The sequence below is a fragment of the Clarias gariepinus genome, chromosome 21 (genome assembly GCF_024256425.1).
Source record: "Clarias gariepinus isolate MV-2021 ecotype Netherlands chromosome 21, CGAR_prim_01v2, whole genome shotgun sequence".
Taxonomy (NCBI): Eukaryota; Metazoa; Chordata; class Actinopteri; order Siluriformes; family Clariidae; genus Clarias; species Clarias gariepinus.
In genome coordinates this window covers 27,172,564-27,190,337 of record NC_071120.1, presented here as the reverse complement: position 1 = coordinate 27,190,337, position 17,774 = coordinate 27,172,564, and the positions used below count along the sequence as shown (strand labels likewise).

Below are 17,774 nucleotides of genomic sequence, written 5' to 3'. Positions count from 1 at the left end.
ATCCAGCCGTACAGCACGGCCTCCCATGCGACGTTGCTTCACTAAACATTTCGAGACGTGCTTATAAAGCGATGACAGTTTTTCCGGGAAACAGGTCGTTTTACTTCTTGAGATGTTGAAGGTTTTGCCGTTTACTCACCGCTGTTTCCGCAGTCGGCGCAGGAGATGAGCTCCTCCGGCTCTTTGACCCGATTCTGCTCCTTGGTCCCCAAACAAAAGCTGCAGATGGGAATGGGCTCGGCCACAGGCTGAGAGAGAAAGTGAGACAGACAGATAAGTTTAGATCTTTAACCTACAGCTCGCCTTTTTTTTTTTTTTTTAGCAAAGTGAGTTAAAAGCAATAAAAATTTATCCAACATCCATCATTAATCCAACCCGATTTGATTGACACCCAGGTTCTAGGTGGGTGGAGCTTACTCCCCCCTCCCCCCACCCCACTCAGTCAATCACAGAGACCCTAGCCACGGATGTAGAAGATGGCGGATAGCCATAGTTTTCTGAATTTTGACGAAGCAGATCAGAAAGAAAAAAAAAAAAAAAAAAGTCCAAGGTCAAACCGCTGGGATGCGGTTTAGGCCACGCCTTCATCCTAAACACGATACACCCACACAGCACACAGAGGCGCCGCTCCGACTCGGCGATCCGGGGCCGAACCCGAAAGTGCGAACGTCAGACACGCAGCGCGTCCCGGATAGACGAGCGGAGAGCGTTTATTTATAGCTCCGGGAAACGAGCCGCTGCATTTAGATCGGAGACGAGAGCGATGCGTTAAAGCTCAGTGTTTGCACGTTCGCATCGTTCAGAATGGGGATGCGCGCACACACACGCACGCGCACGCACACACACACACACAGTGATCTGTCTTAGAGACACCATTCCAATCATCAACCTGTACAATCTGTTCCTGAAGGTTCACATCAAATTATTAAACATAACAGAACAATACAAATAAATTTTTATTAGGAAAGAAAACAGGAAGATAAAAGAATGTAATTAAAAATATATATAAAATAGAAATAAGGACAAAACTAAGAAAGAAAAAAACAAAACAAAAAAAGACAGACACCAGTCTTCTACCAGGAACATTTACACGGTATTAGAGCACTTTAGATAATAATGTGTGTCTACTGCAGTGTGTGTGTGTGTGTGTGTGTGTGTGTGTGTGGGGTAAGTAACAGAGGCTGCATGTGGTGAAGACAGCATGCTATTTTTAGTTCACTGCAACAGGAAGTAGTGATGTGTGTGTGTGTGTGTGTGTGTGTGTGTGTGTGTGTGTGTGTGTGTGTGTGTGCTGTAGCGTGCAGCAGCCAATCAGAGCGTCTCTCCGGTCCGTTTCCAGCCTCAGACTCTGTTCTTCCTCACAGCGCTGATGTTTTATCACACTGATGATTTTATCACCCGAGACGAAACCTCAACCATCACCTGTACTCCTCACAGGGCTTCAATAAACACTGTGTGTGTGTGTGTGTGTATGTGTGTGTGTGACAAAAAATGTCTAGACTCATTGCTTCCTGCCTGATTGTGAATATTTTCCTGCACAGCACATAATGAGTTTTAATTCAGAAGGCGTGGACCCCCCCCCGGCCCAGACAGTCGGCGGGTGAAAAAGGAGGCGTGGCCACCCGCCCAGACAGTCGCCGGGTGAAAAAAAAGGCGTGGCCCCCCCCGCCCAGACAGTCGCCGGGTGAAAAAAGAGGCGTGGCCCCCCCGCCCAGACAGTCGCCGGGTGAAAAAGGAGGCGTGGCCCCATTTAACTTAACAAAGAAGAGGGTGTGGCCCCGTCTAACCATAACAAGGAAGGGGCGTGGCCCCATCTAACATCACAGAGAAGAGGGTGTGGCCCAATCAACTGTCAGAGCCGTGGGCTGAGAAATTTAGTAAAGGGGGCGGTCCTTGGCCCATCCAACAAAGAGAAGGGGTGTGGCCTGTCCAATAGTGGTCTGCCCAGCGGTCACATAAAAGGAGGCATGGCCAGCCCATTATAGTAAAGAAGGCGTGGCCGACATGCAACCATACTGCTGTCAGTCCTTATGAAGGAGGTGTGGCCTAAATCTGCATTAACGCTTAATATCTTCACAACAACACTGAAGTGCATTTGAGCCATCAGTGTGTGTGTGTGTGTGTGTGTGTGTGTGTGTGTGTGTGTGTGTGTGTGTGTGTGTATGTACAGCAGTGAATAGTGAGCAGGTCTGGACATGAAAAAGACAAAAGAGAGGTTGCGTCTATGAGTCAGGTCATTGGACAAAGGATGAGGAGGAGTGTGTGTGTGAGAGAGAGAGAGAGAGAGAGAGAGAGAGAGAGAGAGAACACCAGGTGTGTGTTGAACAGGTCTAGGCAGCGAAGAGACGGGACACAGAGTGATTTATTGGGTTCATTTCTTTCGGAGTCAAACACACACACACAGCCTATATAAAGCAAGATGGAGGAAAAAGAGAGAAGGACGACAGAGAGAGACAGAATCGTCCTTGGCTCGTCTCCAGTCAAGGTCTCTCATTAACATGTAAAGCTCATCACCTCGCTCTTCTCCTCCGTCTCTATCTCTCCATTTTCACCCGTCTGTCTTTACACCACATACGGCAGAGGTGCCTTCAACACACACTCGTTTAATCAACATGGTCTTCACACACACACACACACACACACACACACACACACACTTTCCCCCTCGATCTCTCGCTGCTATAAACACCACTAAACTATTCACACCACGCCGCTCACACACTTTACACTGCAGCGCTGCCCGTGTCTGTTACACACTAGTTGGTGATGAAACCATATCAACAGTGCACGACACGTGCGTGTGTGTGTGTGTGTGTGCGGGCGTGTGTGTGAGAGAGAGATAAGTGGGACACGCTGCATTACACATTAGTGCAATTTGTTGAGGATTTGGTGTTACAGAGTCGGTTAGACGTTCATCCGCTGTCACACTACAGAGCGTAACTTACACGGCTATCAGGAGGTAATGAACCTCGGAGAGAGAGAGAGAGCGTGTGTGTGTGTGTGTGTGAGAGACAGTCAGATCATGCGTTCAGCTGCCATCCTCATATCCATCATGGTGGGTTCACACAGGGGTCTGTGCAGAGTGAGGACGAGTCACAGGCTGGGTATCAACAACACTGGAGCCATGATCAGGGGTGCCAATACTAATGACGCACATGATCTGTCTCTATATCGCTCTCCTTCATCTAGATCTCCCTTTCCCCCCTTCATCTCAATCACTCGCTATCCCTCTCTCTCTCCTCAATCATCTGCTTTCCTTCCATTGCAACTAAATCTCTCTCTCTCTCACATCTCTTCTCCTTCTCTCTCTCACTCCTTCATTGCGCTCCCCTTTTCATTTCCTTCCTTCTCTCTCTCTCTCTCTGAAACACACTGATGGTAGCCGTGATCTAGTTTGAGATGAGATTTATTAATGAGTTATAGATCAGGAGGCTCAGAGCGGTGATGGTGATGTTCCTGATGATGAAGCCGCGGCGCTGTTACGTAACGTGGCGGTAATTTATAATCGGGACTTTCTCACGTCCGGAGATTGACCCGGACGCCGGCAGCTGTGAGGGGTGAAGCTGAGGTTACAGACGCTCACACTGATGACCATTACTGCCAGCTCCACGCTCTTAACATCTCACTCACTCACACACACAACAAAATCAGCTATGAGATTTTCTATGTGCATCCATGACCTCCATTTGACTCGTCGCCCCCTCCCTCTGCCCTGGCAATGACCCTCTTATAGAGACCGTGAGTAAGAGTGTGTGTGAGTGTGTGTGTGTGTGTGTGAGAGAGAGAGTGGGGAATCAGAATTGAATAAAGGGGTATAATGGAATAATTCAGAGCTGAGTACACAAATCCCACGACACTCTGGGACAGAGCGGTGTTTATCCATTTATTCAGTGTGTACAGTGTGGCTCTCTAGATAAACACCACACACACACACTTACACACACCATACTGTATACTTTCACGTACTATAGCAATATAAAACTTCTGTTCATTTTTCATTCTGTTCGAGTGAAATCAGAACCAAACTGAACCATATCAGTGCTGAAGTGAATCATATTGGACATGAACTGAGTCAAATTGGTGCTGAAGTGAATCAGAATCTATGTCGAACTGAATCATTTAACACCTGAAGAAATCACATCAAAGCAGGAACTGAACTACATTCAACCTCAATCGAGTCGCATCATCGCGGAACTGAATCATATTCATGCCGTAGTAGACAAGCTTCCTGTAGAACTGAATCATATGGCACCTGAATCGATTCATACTGGTGTTGAAATCATAATGGATCGTGGAACTATATTGGACCTAATTTCAGTTATATTAGGAGAAAAATGAAGTGAAGCAAATGAAACAATCTAAACTGAATTGTAAAGGGATTTTACATAAATCAATTCAGCTCCAATATAAATCAATTAAGGTCAAAGATAAATCAATTAAGGTCAAATATGAATTTATCAGGGACAGAATTCCGTTCAGTTTGAATACGACTCAGTGCTGTTCAACTGAATCTAATACCTGCTAAACTGATTCATACCGGACCCGTCATCAGCGCATCTCAGAACTGAATTATATTAGAAGAGCAGTGAATCAAACTACACAATCTTGAGAATGAACTGAATTATAAACAGTCCTGATTACAGTCATATCAGAATCATATTTAACCCGAACTGAATCAAATCACTGTTAAAGGGAATCATGTTAGTGCTGAAATCAATCAATTGATTCAGTTCGATTCAGGTTCAATCCAATTCAATTCAGGATGAATTTGATTTCGTTCTGGTTGAATTAAATCATACTACATTTGAAATCGATTCATATTGCTGTTATTTTTAAAACAGCACTGAAATCATCTTCAACATGAATCAAATTCTACAATCTTGCGGTTTGAACTGAATTATAATGAAAGTCAATCATATGAAATAACACACAAAACTAAAACACATTTAAAACAAATAGAATCATGTGAAACTCATCATTAAAGACATCGGCAATGGCGTAAGTAAAAGCATCAGACGTCTGAGTTTATTTTAAGAACGTGCCGGGTTTCCCTACCGGTGGAACACATTTGCATGTTGAAGCTCCCCTAACGCGAGCATCTTACGAGTGAACAGAAAATGAAAACTAGATGCAAACGGAGGTGAGACGTCTGCACGGGCTTTATTAGTAGAAGTGTATGCAGGTAAAAAAAAAAAAATTTAATAATAATAATATATTTTTTAAAAACAATATGGTGAAGCAGTTTACAGCACCTTTAACTAAAATTGTCGACAGACTTCAGACCGCACCTTTAATCTGATTGAAACCGTCTGTAAAGCAGGAAGTGAAAATTCACTGCAGTGCGAGTAAAACGAAACAAAAAGCCTCTGTGTGTAGGTGTGTGTGCACGTAAATGATTCAAGGTGTGTGTGTGGGAGCCAAACACCACCCTACGGACGTCTCTGCAGCTCTCGTGTGATTTTGGAGCAGTTGCCGTTTCCACCAAGAGAACGAACGGGAAACATCCCTAAAGTTCTGTATAGACGATTATTGATGTTTAAGAGGGAGGGCTAATTATTTTGCATGCGGTAACGTTAAAACACCAGCTATATGGTTCGTCCGTGATCCAGGATCAGAGCTGAAGTCACGAAAAATACAGAGCGCTTCGATTTAACACATGCAAGAATTTTGCAACCTGATTTGATTTGATTGACTCGCCAGGTCAGTGTCTGATATCAATAACAAAAACACACACGGCATTAACAGTGTAACGAGTCACAGGACAGTCGCTGAACCCAATCATCCTGGGCATGAATAAAATCATACCAGTGCTAAATCATCAATTAAAAACATCAATTAACATCAGCTATTATAGCTGAACTGCCTCCCACCCTACACACTGTATAAATGCAGATCATTTACTGCTTTCTGTTTCACCCAGATGAGGATGGGTTCCCTGTTGAGTCTGGTTCCTCTCAAGGTTTCTTCCTATTACCATCTCAGGGAGTTTTTCCTTGCCACTGTCGCCCTCGGCTTGCTCACCAGGGACAAACTGACCATCTTGATTCATACAAATTCACATTTCATACAAACTTAAATAATTCTTTTGACTGTGTAAAGCTGCTTTGCGGCAATGAAAATTGCTAAAAGCGCTATACAAATAAAATTGAATTGAATTAAATCTAAATTAATTGGGCTTTAAAACCAAATTTTTACTCGAATCCATTCTGAACCGGATCATATTGAGACTGAAATGGACAAGATTATGAAACACAATGGGCTTAAACCAAATAGGTGCTTAAGCAGATTATATTGATCTGCACTACACTTAAACTAATTCAGATTGGGCCTGAACTCAATTAAATCATATTGATGATGAACCGAATCAATAACCAAAGATCTGAACCAGATCAACTTGCGCCTCAAATCAGGCGCAAACTGGATTTTATCCAAATCTGTGGTAAATCCGATTATACTGGGTTTAAACAAAATCAGATCAACTTGTGAATGAAGGGATGTTAATACCGAATAAAACTGGGCCTAAGCTGGGTTTTAACCAAATCTTTACCAAAACATGAACTAAATTAAGTTAGTGCTGAACCAAAACATACTGGGCTTGAATTAAATTGGGCATCGAAACCGAATCAATTTGGGCAATTTTCAATCAAATCTAATCTGAACCATCTAATAAAATATCTAAACCTTTTCATCCAAACTAAAAATCGTATTGTGTGTAACTTGCTTCCCGTTAGCACTATAAGTTCCGGCACAGACAATACAGATGTAACTGGAAACCCGTCACTCTGCGCGCGGTTTGTTTATTTCCCGCTCTTACCCGATCTTTCTCGTGAGGCAGCAGACGTACAGGAGGCAGAGACTCCAGCGCCACACGCCCGTCACCGCCATCGCTTCCATCGCTGCTGTTGGCGAGTCTAAACAGCGGGCCGTGTTTCAGGACACGCCCATGCCCGACGGCCCGTTTCAGCGCCAGCCTGAGCTGCTGGTGGAAGATCCTGGGGGCTGTTGCGCCCGTCAGCTGACTCGCCACGTCCGCCTGGCACTTGAGAAAGCGTTCGATGCTCCTGAGGGACGAGCCTCCGGACTCATGCAGCCCCTCCAGGGCGCGCCGGATTAGCTTGTTCCAGTCCAGCGCGGCCTTCTTGGATGCCCCGCTCCCGCCTCCTCCCGTACCGACTCCACCCTTGGGCTTGGGCGGGACGAGCCGTCCGGGGTTGTCGGGGTCCTTGTAGGAGTTGAGGCCCTTGTTGGAGACTTTGAGGACGGTGCCATCCTGAACGCTGAGTTCCAGCTGCTCGAGGACGGTCTGCCGGTCGAGGCCGTGGGACGTGGACACGGCGTTACAGATGCGCTCCTCCGACGGACGCTGCTTCTGCTTTTTCACCTTCTTGATGGCCTCCAGGATCCAGGCCGTGTACAGCGGGTTTGCCAGCTTCACCATGACTGTGTTTGGGCCTGGCACACACTTAAAGACAGAAACACAAACACACTTGCACACACTCTCAGAGGCCTTAGCAGCCCTGGAGCCGCCTCTTCCTCCTGTTCCTCCTCCTCTCTCGTCTCTTTCAGTTTACTATCCTTTGTCCCGTGTGGTGAATCCCTCAAAGCCGCAGCGCAAAGAATCAGAAAGGAGGCTGATCACCATAGCATAAACTCCGCCTGATACCCCCCCATCCCGGAGAAATTATCCTAAAAATCCCAGAAAGCCCCTCGTTCCACGTCAAGACTCCCAAGATTTTTTTTTTTTTTTTTTTTAATCAGAAAACCTGTGAACTCCACACAAAACTCCACACCGGGTCCAGAACAATCTTTTAATCTCTCCGGAATTAGGTTTGTAGTGTTATCATCCCAAAAACGTCTTCAGTTACGATGTAGTATAAAAAAAAAAAAAGAAAGGAAAAAAAAAAAGAAAAGACGAAGAAAGAAGAAAAAAATTTAAATCCAGCAGTTCCTGCTTTCGGTGAAGGATTTAAAAGGTCCAGAACGGAGCTCTCAGTCCCGGGTGCGACGATGGACGATCGCCTTTACGGCAAACTCATCTCGGCTGCTCTTGAACCCTGAAAAACATGGGGGGGGGGGGGGGGGGGGGGGGGGGCGGGGGCACACAGTTCATTATAAGTGAGAAAGTGACAGATCCAAACGTTCCAGTCTTTTCATTTTATTTTTAATTACCATAAAACCACATCTTTTTAAATGTTAAAAATTATAGGCTTATAGAATTCATTTAAACGTTAGAGAGAAGCGCCAACGTGGGAGACTTCTGTACAACCACATGTACACCTGGATGCCCCTGCACACACCTGGAGGCCCCTTTATGTCTCTCCCTACACACCTGTACACCACTGGACACACCTGGACGCCCCTTTTATCTCCCTACACACACCTGTACACTCCTGGACGCCCCTTTTATCTCCCTACACACCTGTACACCACTGCACACACCTGGACGCCCCTTTATGTCTCCCTACACACACCTGTACACCACTGGACACACCTGGATACCCCTTTATGTTCCTGCAATAACCTGGACACTCCTTTATATCTATATATACACCTGGATATCCACAGACTCCCCAGGACAGCTTTGTATACACCTGTATCTGAAAGGACGTTCCTTTATAGACCTGTACAACCTTATACACCCAGTTACCCTTTTTCAGGACGAGCTCCCTGACTGTTCAGAAATATAAATATGAATATCACAAACTCAACTGACACCTCTGAGACAAAAACATAACTGCAGCAGGACGGTTTCAGGGAGGAAAAAAATTTAAAAACACCTGAATAAGCTTCAAAACTCCATGAATTTTGAGCCATAAACACTTGCTTAAACTTGTCTCACTGAGACATCGCACTCGGACGCTTTCCAAAGAATACCTGCAACACCTGAATTACATCCGTGTGCAGCTTCAGCTTCGACATTCAGAAATAAATCGCATCCCCTCACATCCATAACACGCATCAGTTATTAACACGGCTGATCAGACAACGAGCACGGCCTACGCGAGTCCGTCCTGGAGATATCTGAAAACATAAACGCACAGTTTAACTGCTGAAACTCCTTACATACTGTAAACATTAAAGGAACAGCATCTAAGAGAAAAGACACGATTACACACGTTCGGAAGTTAGCGATCACGGCATTCTCTCACACATTGCCAGGATGAACGTATGAACGAATGCGCGAAATCAGTCAGCAAAAATGCGAAAGATTCGATCAAAGCTCTGGAGTTTGGGTCTATTTTTGGCTTCAGATCACAGAGGTATTTCCTGTAGAATGGACTCTACTACAACAACTACAACAACAACCAGGAACCCACACAACTCCACACACACACACACACACACACACTTAAACAGCCTTAATACCCCTCATTATTGAATGAGATGATGATGATATTGTCTTGAAACTGGTTTCTGTCACGTTCTCACTTTGTTTAGGTGTAACTACAACATTATTACGTGCAAACCCCAAAACGTGAAAATATCTTGCAGTTAAAACGTGATATTCAATCAGAAACAAGCACAAAATCTGTGTGTGAAAAAAAAATGAAACTTCAGAACTGAATCATAAACAATATATACATTTGACCATAGCATTACAAAAACGATAATACACGCTAGAATACCTCGTTTTATAAAAATGACGTACGAAAGGAACGTTTAAAGCGTTCCACACACCTTAAAAATGAAGAATAATGAGTTATAAGTTGATATAGTTTACGTATAACTTTTTTTTTTCCGCGCTAGCTAACGCTGCCTGTTATGCTAGCAATCTGTTTACATCCGCGTGCCTTCCAGAAACACATATATTCATTCATATGACTAAATATGGCTTTAAAACCCTGAATGAAATGAATAAAGACACGATTTAATACCATTGACTCCTGTTTAAGTGTGTTTTTTAAATCCCTTTATTCCAGCCGTGTAGTTGTCGCGATGCTAAGCTAACACACACACACACAGAGCTAAGATCTCCCACAGAGAAACCCGCGGCCTGGGGAAAAGCAAGACAATACAAAAGCAACGCGCAAACCTGAAGAAAATATAACAAAATATTTTTTCCCCTGTTTGTATGACTTACGCTTTATGAATACACACACGTCACCTGGGTTTTAAACAAACACAAACAGGCGAATCGCGGAGTCGTGTGAGGCGGAGACAGCATTGTGCAGGCTTGACGCAAAGCGCGGCCGCATCCTCGCGTTTTCCTACTTCCTTCCCCCGCTTTCCCCCTCCCTCCCTCCCGCAGAGCGCCCGCCGATGGCGCGGTAGTGGCGGGGAAACGCTGAATGATCTCGTTTTCCCACATTCCTGAGGAATTCATTTGCTCATTCATATATTTTCTCACATTAATAGGAGGTGCTGGTGTAACTTATAATTTTTTAGCCGTTCATTGTTATATTTTTGTGTCCTTGTGTTCCTGTACGTGTTTGTTTTTGTGTCTTTTTACGTCACAGTTTATCTAGAAATGCCTACGAGATGTTCTAACAATTTATTAAAGAAAATTAATAATAATAATAAAACAGTTAAAAGTTATATTAGTATATCATCATCATTAGCATCATCACTCCAGCTGAGGGCCTTCTCCTCTCCTTTGCCAATAGCAGCCCCTATTTATACCCTCCTCCCGACAACGGCGCGCGCTCTCCATCCATCCATCCATCCATCCATCCCACCGCTCGCTTTTCTCGCGCGCGCACGCACGCGCACACTTTCCTGAAAGACAGGGCGCGCGTGTTTGTGCGCATGCGCGGTCCAGTTGGCTTCTAATATATATGTATATATAAAAAAAAAAAACCGCGGACTGGAATGGAGCCCCCCCTCCTCCTCGTGTCTCACACGCACGCGCATACACACATACACACATATATACACACACACACACACCTTCCGCCATTAAACACCAAAACAGCGTTTTCCAAAAAAACAAAACCCACCCCCACATACACAGCAGAAACTCCGCGCTTTAAGCCGCCGCGACTCACCGGAATCCGGGGCCGAGCCGCCGGGGAGGACGTGGCGGGGAGCACGGGAGACGCGCGCGACGACAACGACGAGCCCGAAAGCGCAGGCGGAGAGAGCGGAGGCTCGCGAGCTGCCGCCATCTTTGAGTGAAACAGGAGCGCTTGTGCTCGCGCGCGAGGGGGAGGGGCGGAGACTCGGGGACCGTCTGCATGTTCCCGCCCCCTGACCGCAGCGCAGAGACTCGCACACACACACACACACACACAGAGACTGCAGGGATCAGCTCGGTCACATCAAACACACACAGTGTGAGGAGAAAAGATTAAATAAAATAGAGAATTCGAGAATGAAAAATGGATAGAGTGCAAAAATGGACACCAAAATTCAGTGTGTGTGTGTGTGTGTTTGAACCCTAGTGAAGCGTGTGCAATGCCAGTGGAGCTGTATTTAGGGATCGTCTCAATTTTCCAAGCTTCTGCTGTCAACGTAAAATAATGATGCAAAATAATGACTATAATATACTGAGACTTAGGGCACAAGGTGAACAGGGTGCCAATCCATCGCAGGGCACACTCACACACTCATTCACACTCTACGGACAATTTGGGAACGCCAATAAGGCTAATCTGCAAGTCTTTGGACTGTAGGAGGAAACCGGAGTACCCGGAGAAAACCCATCAAGCATGGAGAGAACATGCAAACTCCACACACAGAACGGGGGTGGGAATCGAACCCGGACCTAGAGGTTTAGCACTGTCACCTTGCACCTCCGGGGTCGAGAGTTTGATTGCTGCCTCTGTATGCACTGAGGCTCTGTATGCACCGAGTTTGCATGTTCTCCCCATGTTTGTGGGTTTCCTCCGGGTTCTTTGGTTTCCTCCCACAGTCCAAAGACACGCGGATTAGGTGTCTAATTGGTGTTCCCAAATTGCCCATAGTGTGTGAGCGTGGTAGGACCAGAGGTTATTTGAGGAAGTAAAAAATGGATAGATAAAAAAATGTAGATATTGGCATTCAATTTTAAGTTTTAATTTAGTTTAATCCTTAAGTGACTAAGTCTTAATTCCATTTGTGTGTGTGGTTTGAACCCTAGTAATTGTAAAGTGTTGCTGTATTTAGGGACTGTCACAATTTTCCAAGTTTCTGCTTTCAAGTTTAAAAAAATTACAAAATAATGACTATAATATAAACCACATATGGTCAAAAGTTTGTGCACCCCTCAGCATAACACAGCATAGGGCCAGGGGTAACTCAGTGGTTAAGGCATTGGACTACGGTTTGGAAGATCCCAGGTTCAAACCCCACAACCACCAAGTTGCACTGTTGGGCCCTTGAGCAAGGCCCTTAATGCTTAAATGTGTAATAAGATAAAAATGTAAGTCGCTCTGGATAAGGCGTATGCCTAAAAGTAAATAAAGTAAACCTTTTTAAGCATCTCGTTCCAGATTTTCAGGAAAGGCTTTTTACTATACTTTGAAGCAGCACAGTTTACTTCAGACTCTTATCCAAAGCAACTTACATTTTTATCTTATTATACACTGAGCAGTTGAAGTTTAAGGGCCTTGCTCAAGGGCCCAACACTGGAAATTTCTTGGTGGTGAGGTTTGAACCTGGGACCTTTCAATCACTAGTCCTAAAAAGTGATTGGACATGTCACTAGTCCGAAGCCTTAACCATTGAGCTTTTCTTTACCCTAATGTGACACTGATCTGATATGGTCTGTCTGAACGCACAAATCTGTTGTCACTTTAGTATATGGTCCTAGATCGGTAGTCATGTGACGAGAACAGGCGACTTTGTGCCTCTTTGGATGCGTAGAGCGCTCGCTGACGTCATGAGTCAGCACTGACAGCGGCGGGATTTTATAGCAGAGCAAAAACAGCTAAAGCGAGGCGTCTGGTGCATACAGCCAACTAACTGCTCGGCCGTCTCAAGTGTCATGTCATGTTAGATTTAGTTGTCCTCTAGGGGCGCTAAACTGGGAAGTGGTCCGTTGTGAAGTCAGTCTGTGGAAGAGTGTGTGACAGTCACGGGTCCGCATACTTTTGGGTGTATAGTGTAGAAAAACGTGAGACCAAACTGAAAACAAAATTGAGTTTTACGCCGTATATGACTTTCTTTATGTTTCACAAAAATGTGTAATCAGTCGAGTGAATATATCTGTATGTTGATTTGTGTGTATGTACTTATTTAAATGTAAAATGTGCATCTCGTTTCAATTCACTGATGATGCCCGGAGTTGCCATGTTGATCTGATGGCCCTTGCTAAACTCGGAGATGAGGACACTGTCCAGAGTTCCTGAGTAGGAATTTCAGGTTGAGGGAGTAAATTCTTTCTTCTTTTTTTCTGTAGTTGATCGCAGCATTATGTTCTTGATAAAAGCGCATGTTTTGACAACATGATGATGATGGATTTTATCAGGTTTTACAGTCAAGTGTCTCAAGTGTGCGGTGTCACCAAATGCAGAAAATACTGTATAACATGTAATGACGCATAATGCATTTTTAAAAAATCCTTTGGACATAACGGCCGATTTGAATATATTTTCATTATTGCATTCTACACATCTAAAGCTCTAGCAGCATCAAGTTCATCATCATACAGGGCATCGTGAAGTGTAGGTGGAGTGTATTGCTTTTTTTTTTTTATCAATGTAGTATGAAGGTTAAAATAATGTCGTTTTATTACCTCTTATTAAATTGTCACTTGAAGTAAAAATTTTTAATTTTTTTATTTTACCAGTCAAAAGTTTGGACACAACTTCTATCTCAAAAAGAAACAATAATCTCCTCTGAACAGTTGATATTGAGATGTATATCTGCTACTTCTGCTCTGTAAAGCTTTATAACGGCTCTAATCTGAGCTGCTGGTTGTTAATTGGTGATTTCTGAGGCTGGTGACTCTAAATGAACTTCTCCTCTGCAGGTCACTTTTTGTCTTCATGTGAGACAGTTTCATCATGGAGCTTGATGGGATTTACAGGAACTGTTCCAGAACAGCTGACCTTCATGTCTGAAAGTAACAACCGACTGTTATTTTGTTTGTTATTGTTGTTACTTAGTTACCGAATGCTATACGTGTTATTCCATAGTTTTAAAAATTTCCAGTATCATTCTAGAATGTTTAAAACAAATCCAAATTTTTGTCCGGTACTGGAATCACAAACAATTATAACTAATGTCCATTGAAATGAATCTGAAATAATAATAAAAACATGGAAGTTATATAATATGATACAAAGCCCAGTGTTTCAAACTGGACAAATCTGGACGAGTGTAAAGGTCAGGAGTGAAAATAGCTGGAATAAATGAAACTTCATGGTACATCTTCATTCTTGAAATGAAAGTGGTCAAATCTGGAAAGCATCCCTGGCTGCAAGAACAGTAAAAAAAAAAACGCTGCACATGAAAACCACCACCAAGTCTCAGTGGACAAATTCCTTGTGTGCCAAAACTTTCGCAAGCTGACAACAAGTTCTTATTTAGCCCGTAAGTCCTTGCTAAGTTTGTTTAGTTTAGATTCGGTGTGAGGTTTTGGGGAATCTAAAGCTTTTGGCCGATGTGGAAGTCACTCGAGGTCTTATATAAGACACGCTCTCTCCCTGACTTTCTTTTAAAAAAGGAAAAACATCAACACACAGAATTAAACTCGAGATGCCGCGCGGTGGCTTGAAACGTTGGAGGATATTTAAAGATCAGAGACGAGTTGTGTTGTGCGTTATTCATGCCTTTTTCCACAGGATGCACCGATAGAGCGTGGTGGTTTAAAAAAAAAAGAAAAAGAAAGAAAGTAATAAGGAAAAAAAATAGTGTGTACCCACACACACACACACACACACACACATACACACAGTACATTCAGTACAGCTGCAGGGTCAAAGATTTTATTAGCCAACAATAAACCAGTCCATAAACAATCATGACTCCTTTTACTACTACAAACAAGCCACAGAAATAGATCCACTCAAGCATTTGTGAATCATTTTCCCCGGCGCAGGATAACTGATTAACTAATCACTTACTAATCTGTTTATTACCCAATAAACCACAGTAACACTGAGCCATAACCTGAACGACTCACACCGCTCGCAGGCTATAGTTATTATTCTTTTAATGCTAATAATTAATGGCTCAGGTTGAGACTGTCAATTTTACAGCTACTAATTTATATCCTTAAAAAAATAACAATTTCATAATTAGCTTTATAATTGATCCAACTTTAATTAGATTATGATATGTCTTGTTTAAACACTGTGAGTATTTGATCAGGTTTTATTGTTTTACTTTAAACACCTGTAATTAAATTCAATTGCTCATTTACAGTACACACACACACACACACACACACACACACACACACACACACACACACAGGCTGGTACTTATTACTTTTAGTAATGCTGCATGAAGGTTATAACCCTTATTATACATTGGAATTCTTTATAACTTTGTCCAGTAAAATCCTTTGTGTTGTTCTGCTTGAAAACGATTTCCCACAACAGCATGATGGTCATTAGTTCTATTCCCCTTATACCACAGTGCTTTTAAAAAATGATGTATTTTTTTGTAATTAAAGGTCCCACATGGTATTATTTAACACAGGTCTCAGAGCACCGCCAAAACGCCTCTGTTAATGCCTGCAAAGAAATACCCCTCAGATAATGTATTTTTCATTCCTTAAATTCCAATTCAAAATATAAATGAGTTACTGCTGAGCCACGCCCTTCCAGAGAACAGCAGGGCTGAGAAAAAGCCAGGGGAAGGGGCGAAAATAAAACGAATAATAATAAAAATAATAATAATACATTTTATTTATAAGCACCTTCCAAGAACCCAAGGACAATTTAAATTGCAATATAAATGGTTAAAAAAACTAAAAAAGAGCAGTTAATAAAGAATTTAAAATAGAATCAATAAAAAAATAAATAGTAGACAATTAAGATCCACAAAATAAAATAAGTCAATCAGTAATCAGAAAGTAGAAGTCAATAAACAAACACATGAATAAAAAAATAAATAAATAAATAAATTAATTAATTAAACTAAACAGTGTCGGATGTGAAGAAGCCTTGGCGCCGCCCTAGAGAACGCTCTAGCACCCACTGTTACCTGGTACACGTTTGTAACGCTTCCATCGTCTATAAAAGAATTTAAAAATGAACATGATCAGATACTGGAAGCTGAATTAAAAAGCATGTGATGTTCTTATGTCACAATAGGCGAAAAAAATCTGGTTGGTTTAAGACACGCCCCCTCCCCCAAAAGGTGTGTACATACACACACATACTAGAGACCTATCTGAATGTCTGAAATTGCCTAAAAAGGATTTTGTATAACCTGTGCCCTTTATTAAATGACATCATATTTTTCCGCCTTGACTTAGCCGTGTCCAAATAGCAGACGTATTATTAGCGCACTCCCTGATTAACGACAGCTAACAACCAGTGATGTAACGCAGCCTAACGTGCTTCCTCTGAGTCAACGAATGCATCTTTTTGAAATGCACCTCCTGTGTCATTAGGGGGCGTCGTTTCACACACTCGGTGGAATGTGCTATCCACCCACTTCTGCTTGCGGGAGCTCGGAGATGCCCCTGATTCCCCCGCCCTCCCAACCCCCCCCAATGATGTCGTATTTTTTATACTTACTATTAATCTGTGAAACAAGTTAACATTAACTTTCATCTACAGTATAAACAGTATAACCTCCTCCGTCCTGGAGATGCCAGAATACTGAAAGAAAGTGACTGTTAGAAAACGCTGACACTGGAGACTCCTTCTGTAAACGTCATAGAAATGATTCTGTACAGAAAACATTCATCACACACACAGAGTCCTTATGAACGAGCTGTTGCTATAGAAACAATGATGCGAATTCATATACACTTGTGTTTGTGTTGTAGAAGAATTGCACTGTTAAACACTCAGATCCTCAGGTCAGGACTTTGGTCATTTTTCATCCAAATGTAAATATTGTGATAAGAGTTAAAGCGCAGACGCAGGTCACGGCCAGAGATGATAATCCCCGTTTGATGGATTGAATTATCTGAAGCTGCGAGCGGGTCTAATCTGATTAGCAGCTCAGTCCTCTGAGAGGGATCGGCCTAACCGGCGGCGTTAAGTGATTACCATCATTACGCCGTTCCCATGGCATTGCACATTATACAAACAATGAAAACACAACCATGTGATCGGTACAAAGTGTGACAGTTTTATACAAAGCACAACAAACTGACAATGGAAATCAAACACGCCACTTTAATACGCACTCATATCATAATATTGTCAGGGATCTTTGGGTATTTTTTTTTATCCTTTTGCAATTATATTGCTCATATAAGCAGAAAACCTATAAAGTATAGGGTTTAAAAACATATATGTTGTAGAAAAGACATATTGATTTATATAATAATCCTGAATGTGAGTAACGTCTTTATATAGACCTGGAATACGGCCGTGCCATCAGGGAAGAGAAGAGAAACCCTCCATAGATGTGATCCTCTGGTGATTCAGTACATTCAGGTGGTCAGCTGATTTCATTTTATTGCCCCATAACGTTACTGAGTCTAGACCTGAGTAACTGATCAACCCTTCAGAGGCTCCAGAGGCTTGTACAGTGGACACTATGCATGATGGGAGCATCGCTTCATGTCCTTCCCTTCTTACCCTGACACGCCCATCACTCTGGAAGAGTTAGTTGTTTTCTGTGCTTGATTCAGGACATGAGATGACCTTCCTGAAACATTTTGAGCTAAGCAAAGCATTTATCTAAGCACATAAAATTTTGAAAAAAATGAATTGAGAACAAAA

At 42.9% G+C, this 17,774-nt stretch overlaps 1 protein-coding gene across 2 annotated transcripts in view; it reads right to left on the bottom strand.

The window, feature by feature from the left end:
* The window catches only part of kat6a (K(lysine) acetyltransferase 6A), a 31,509-nt gene extending 20,391 nt beyond the window's left edge, over positions 1 to 11,118 (bottom strand). The window contains exons 1-3 of one of the 2 annotated variants that reach the window (XM_053480601.1): positions 10,986 to 11,118; positions 6,815 to 8,054; positions 140 to 248 (exon numbers count right to left, since the gene is read on the bottom strand). In XM_053480601.1, the coding sequence (XP_053336576.1) occupies positions 140 to 248; positions 6,815 to 7,438 (733 nt within the window). In that variant the 5' untranslated portion in view covers positions 7,439 to 8,054; positions 10,986 to 11,118. Of the gene's footprint in view, positions 1 to 139; positions 249 to 6,814; positions 8,055 to 10,081; positions 10,189 to 10,985 lie in introns of those variants that run through there. The other variant, XM_053480602.1, reaches the window with a different exon arrangement.
* Between the last annotated feature and the right edge of the window lie 6,656 nt (positions 11,119 to 17,774).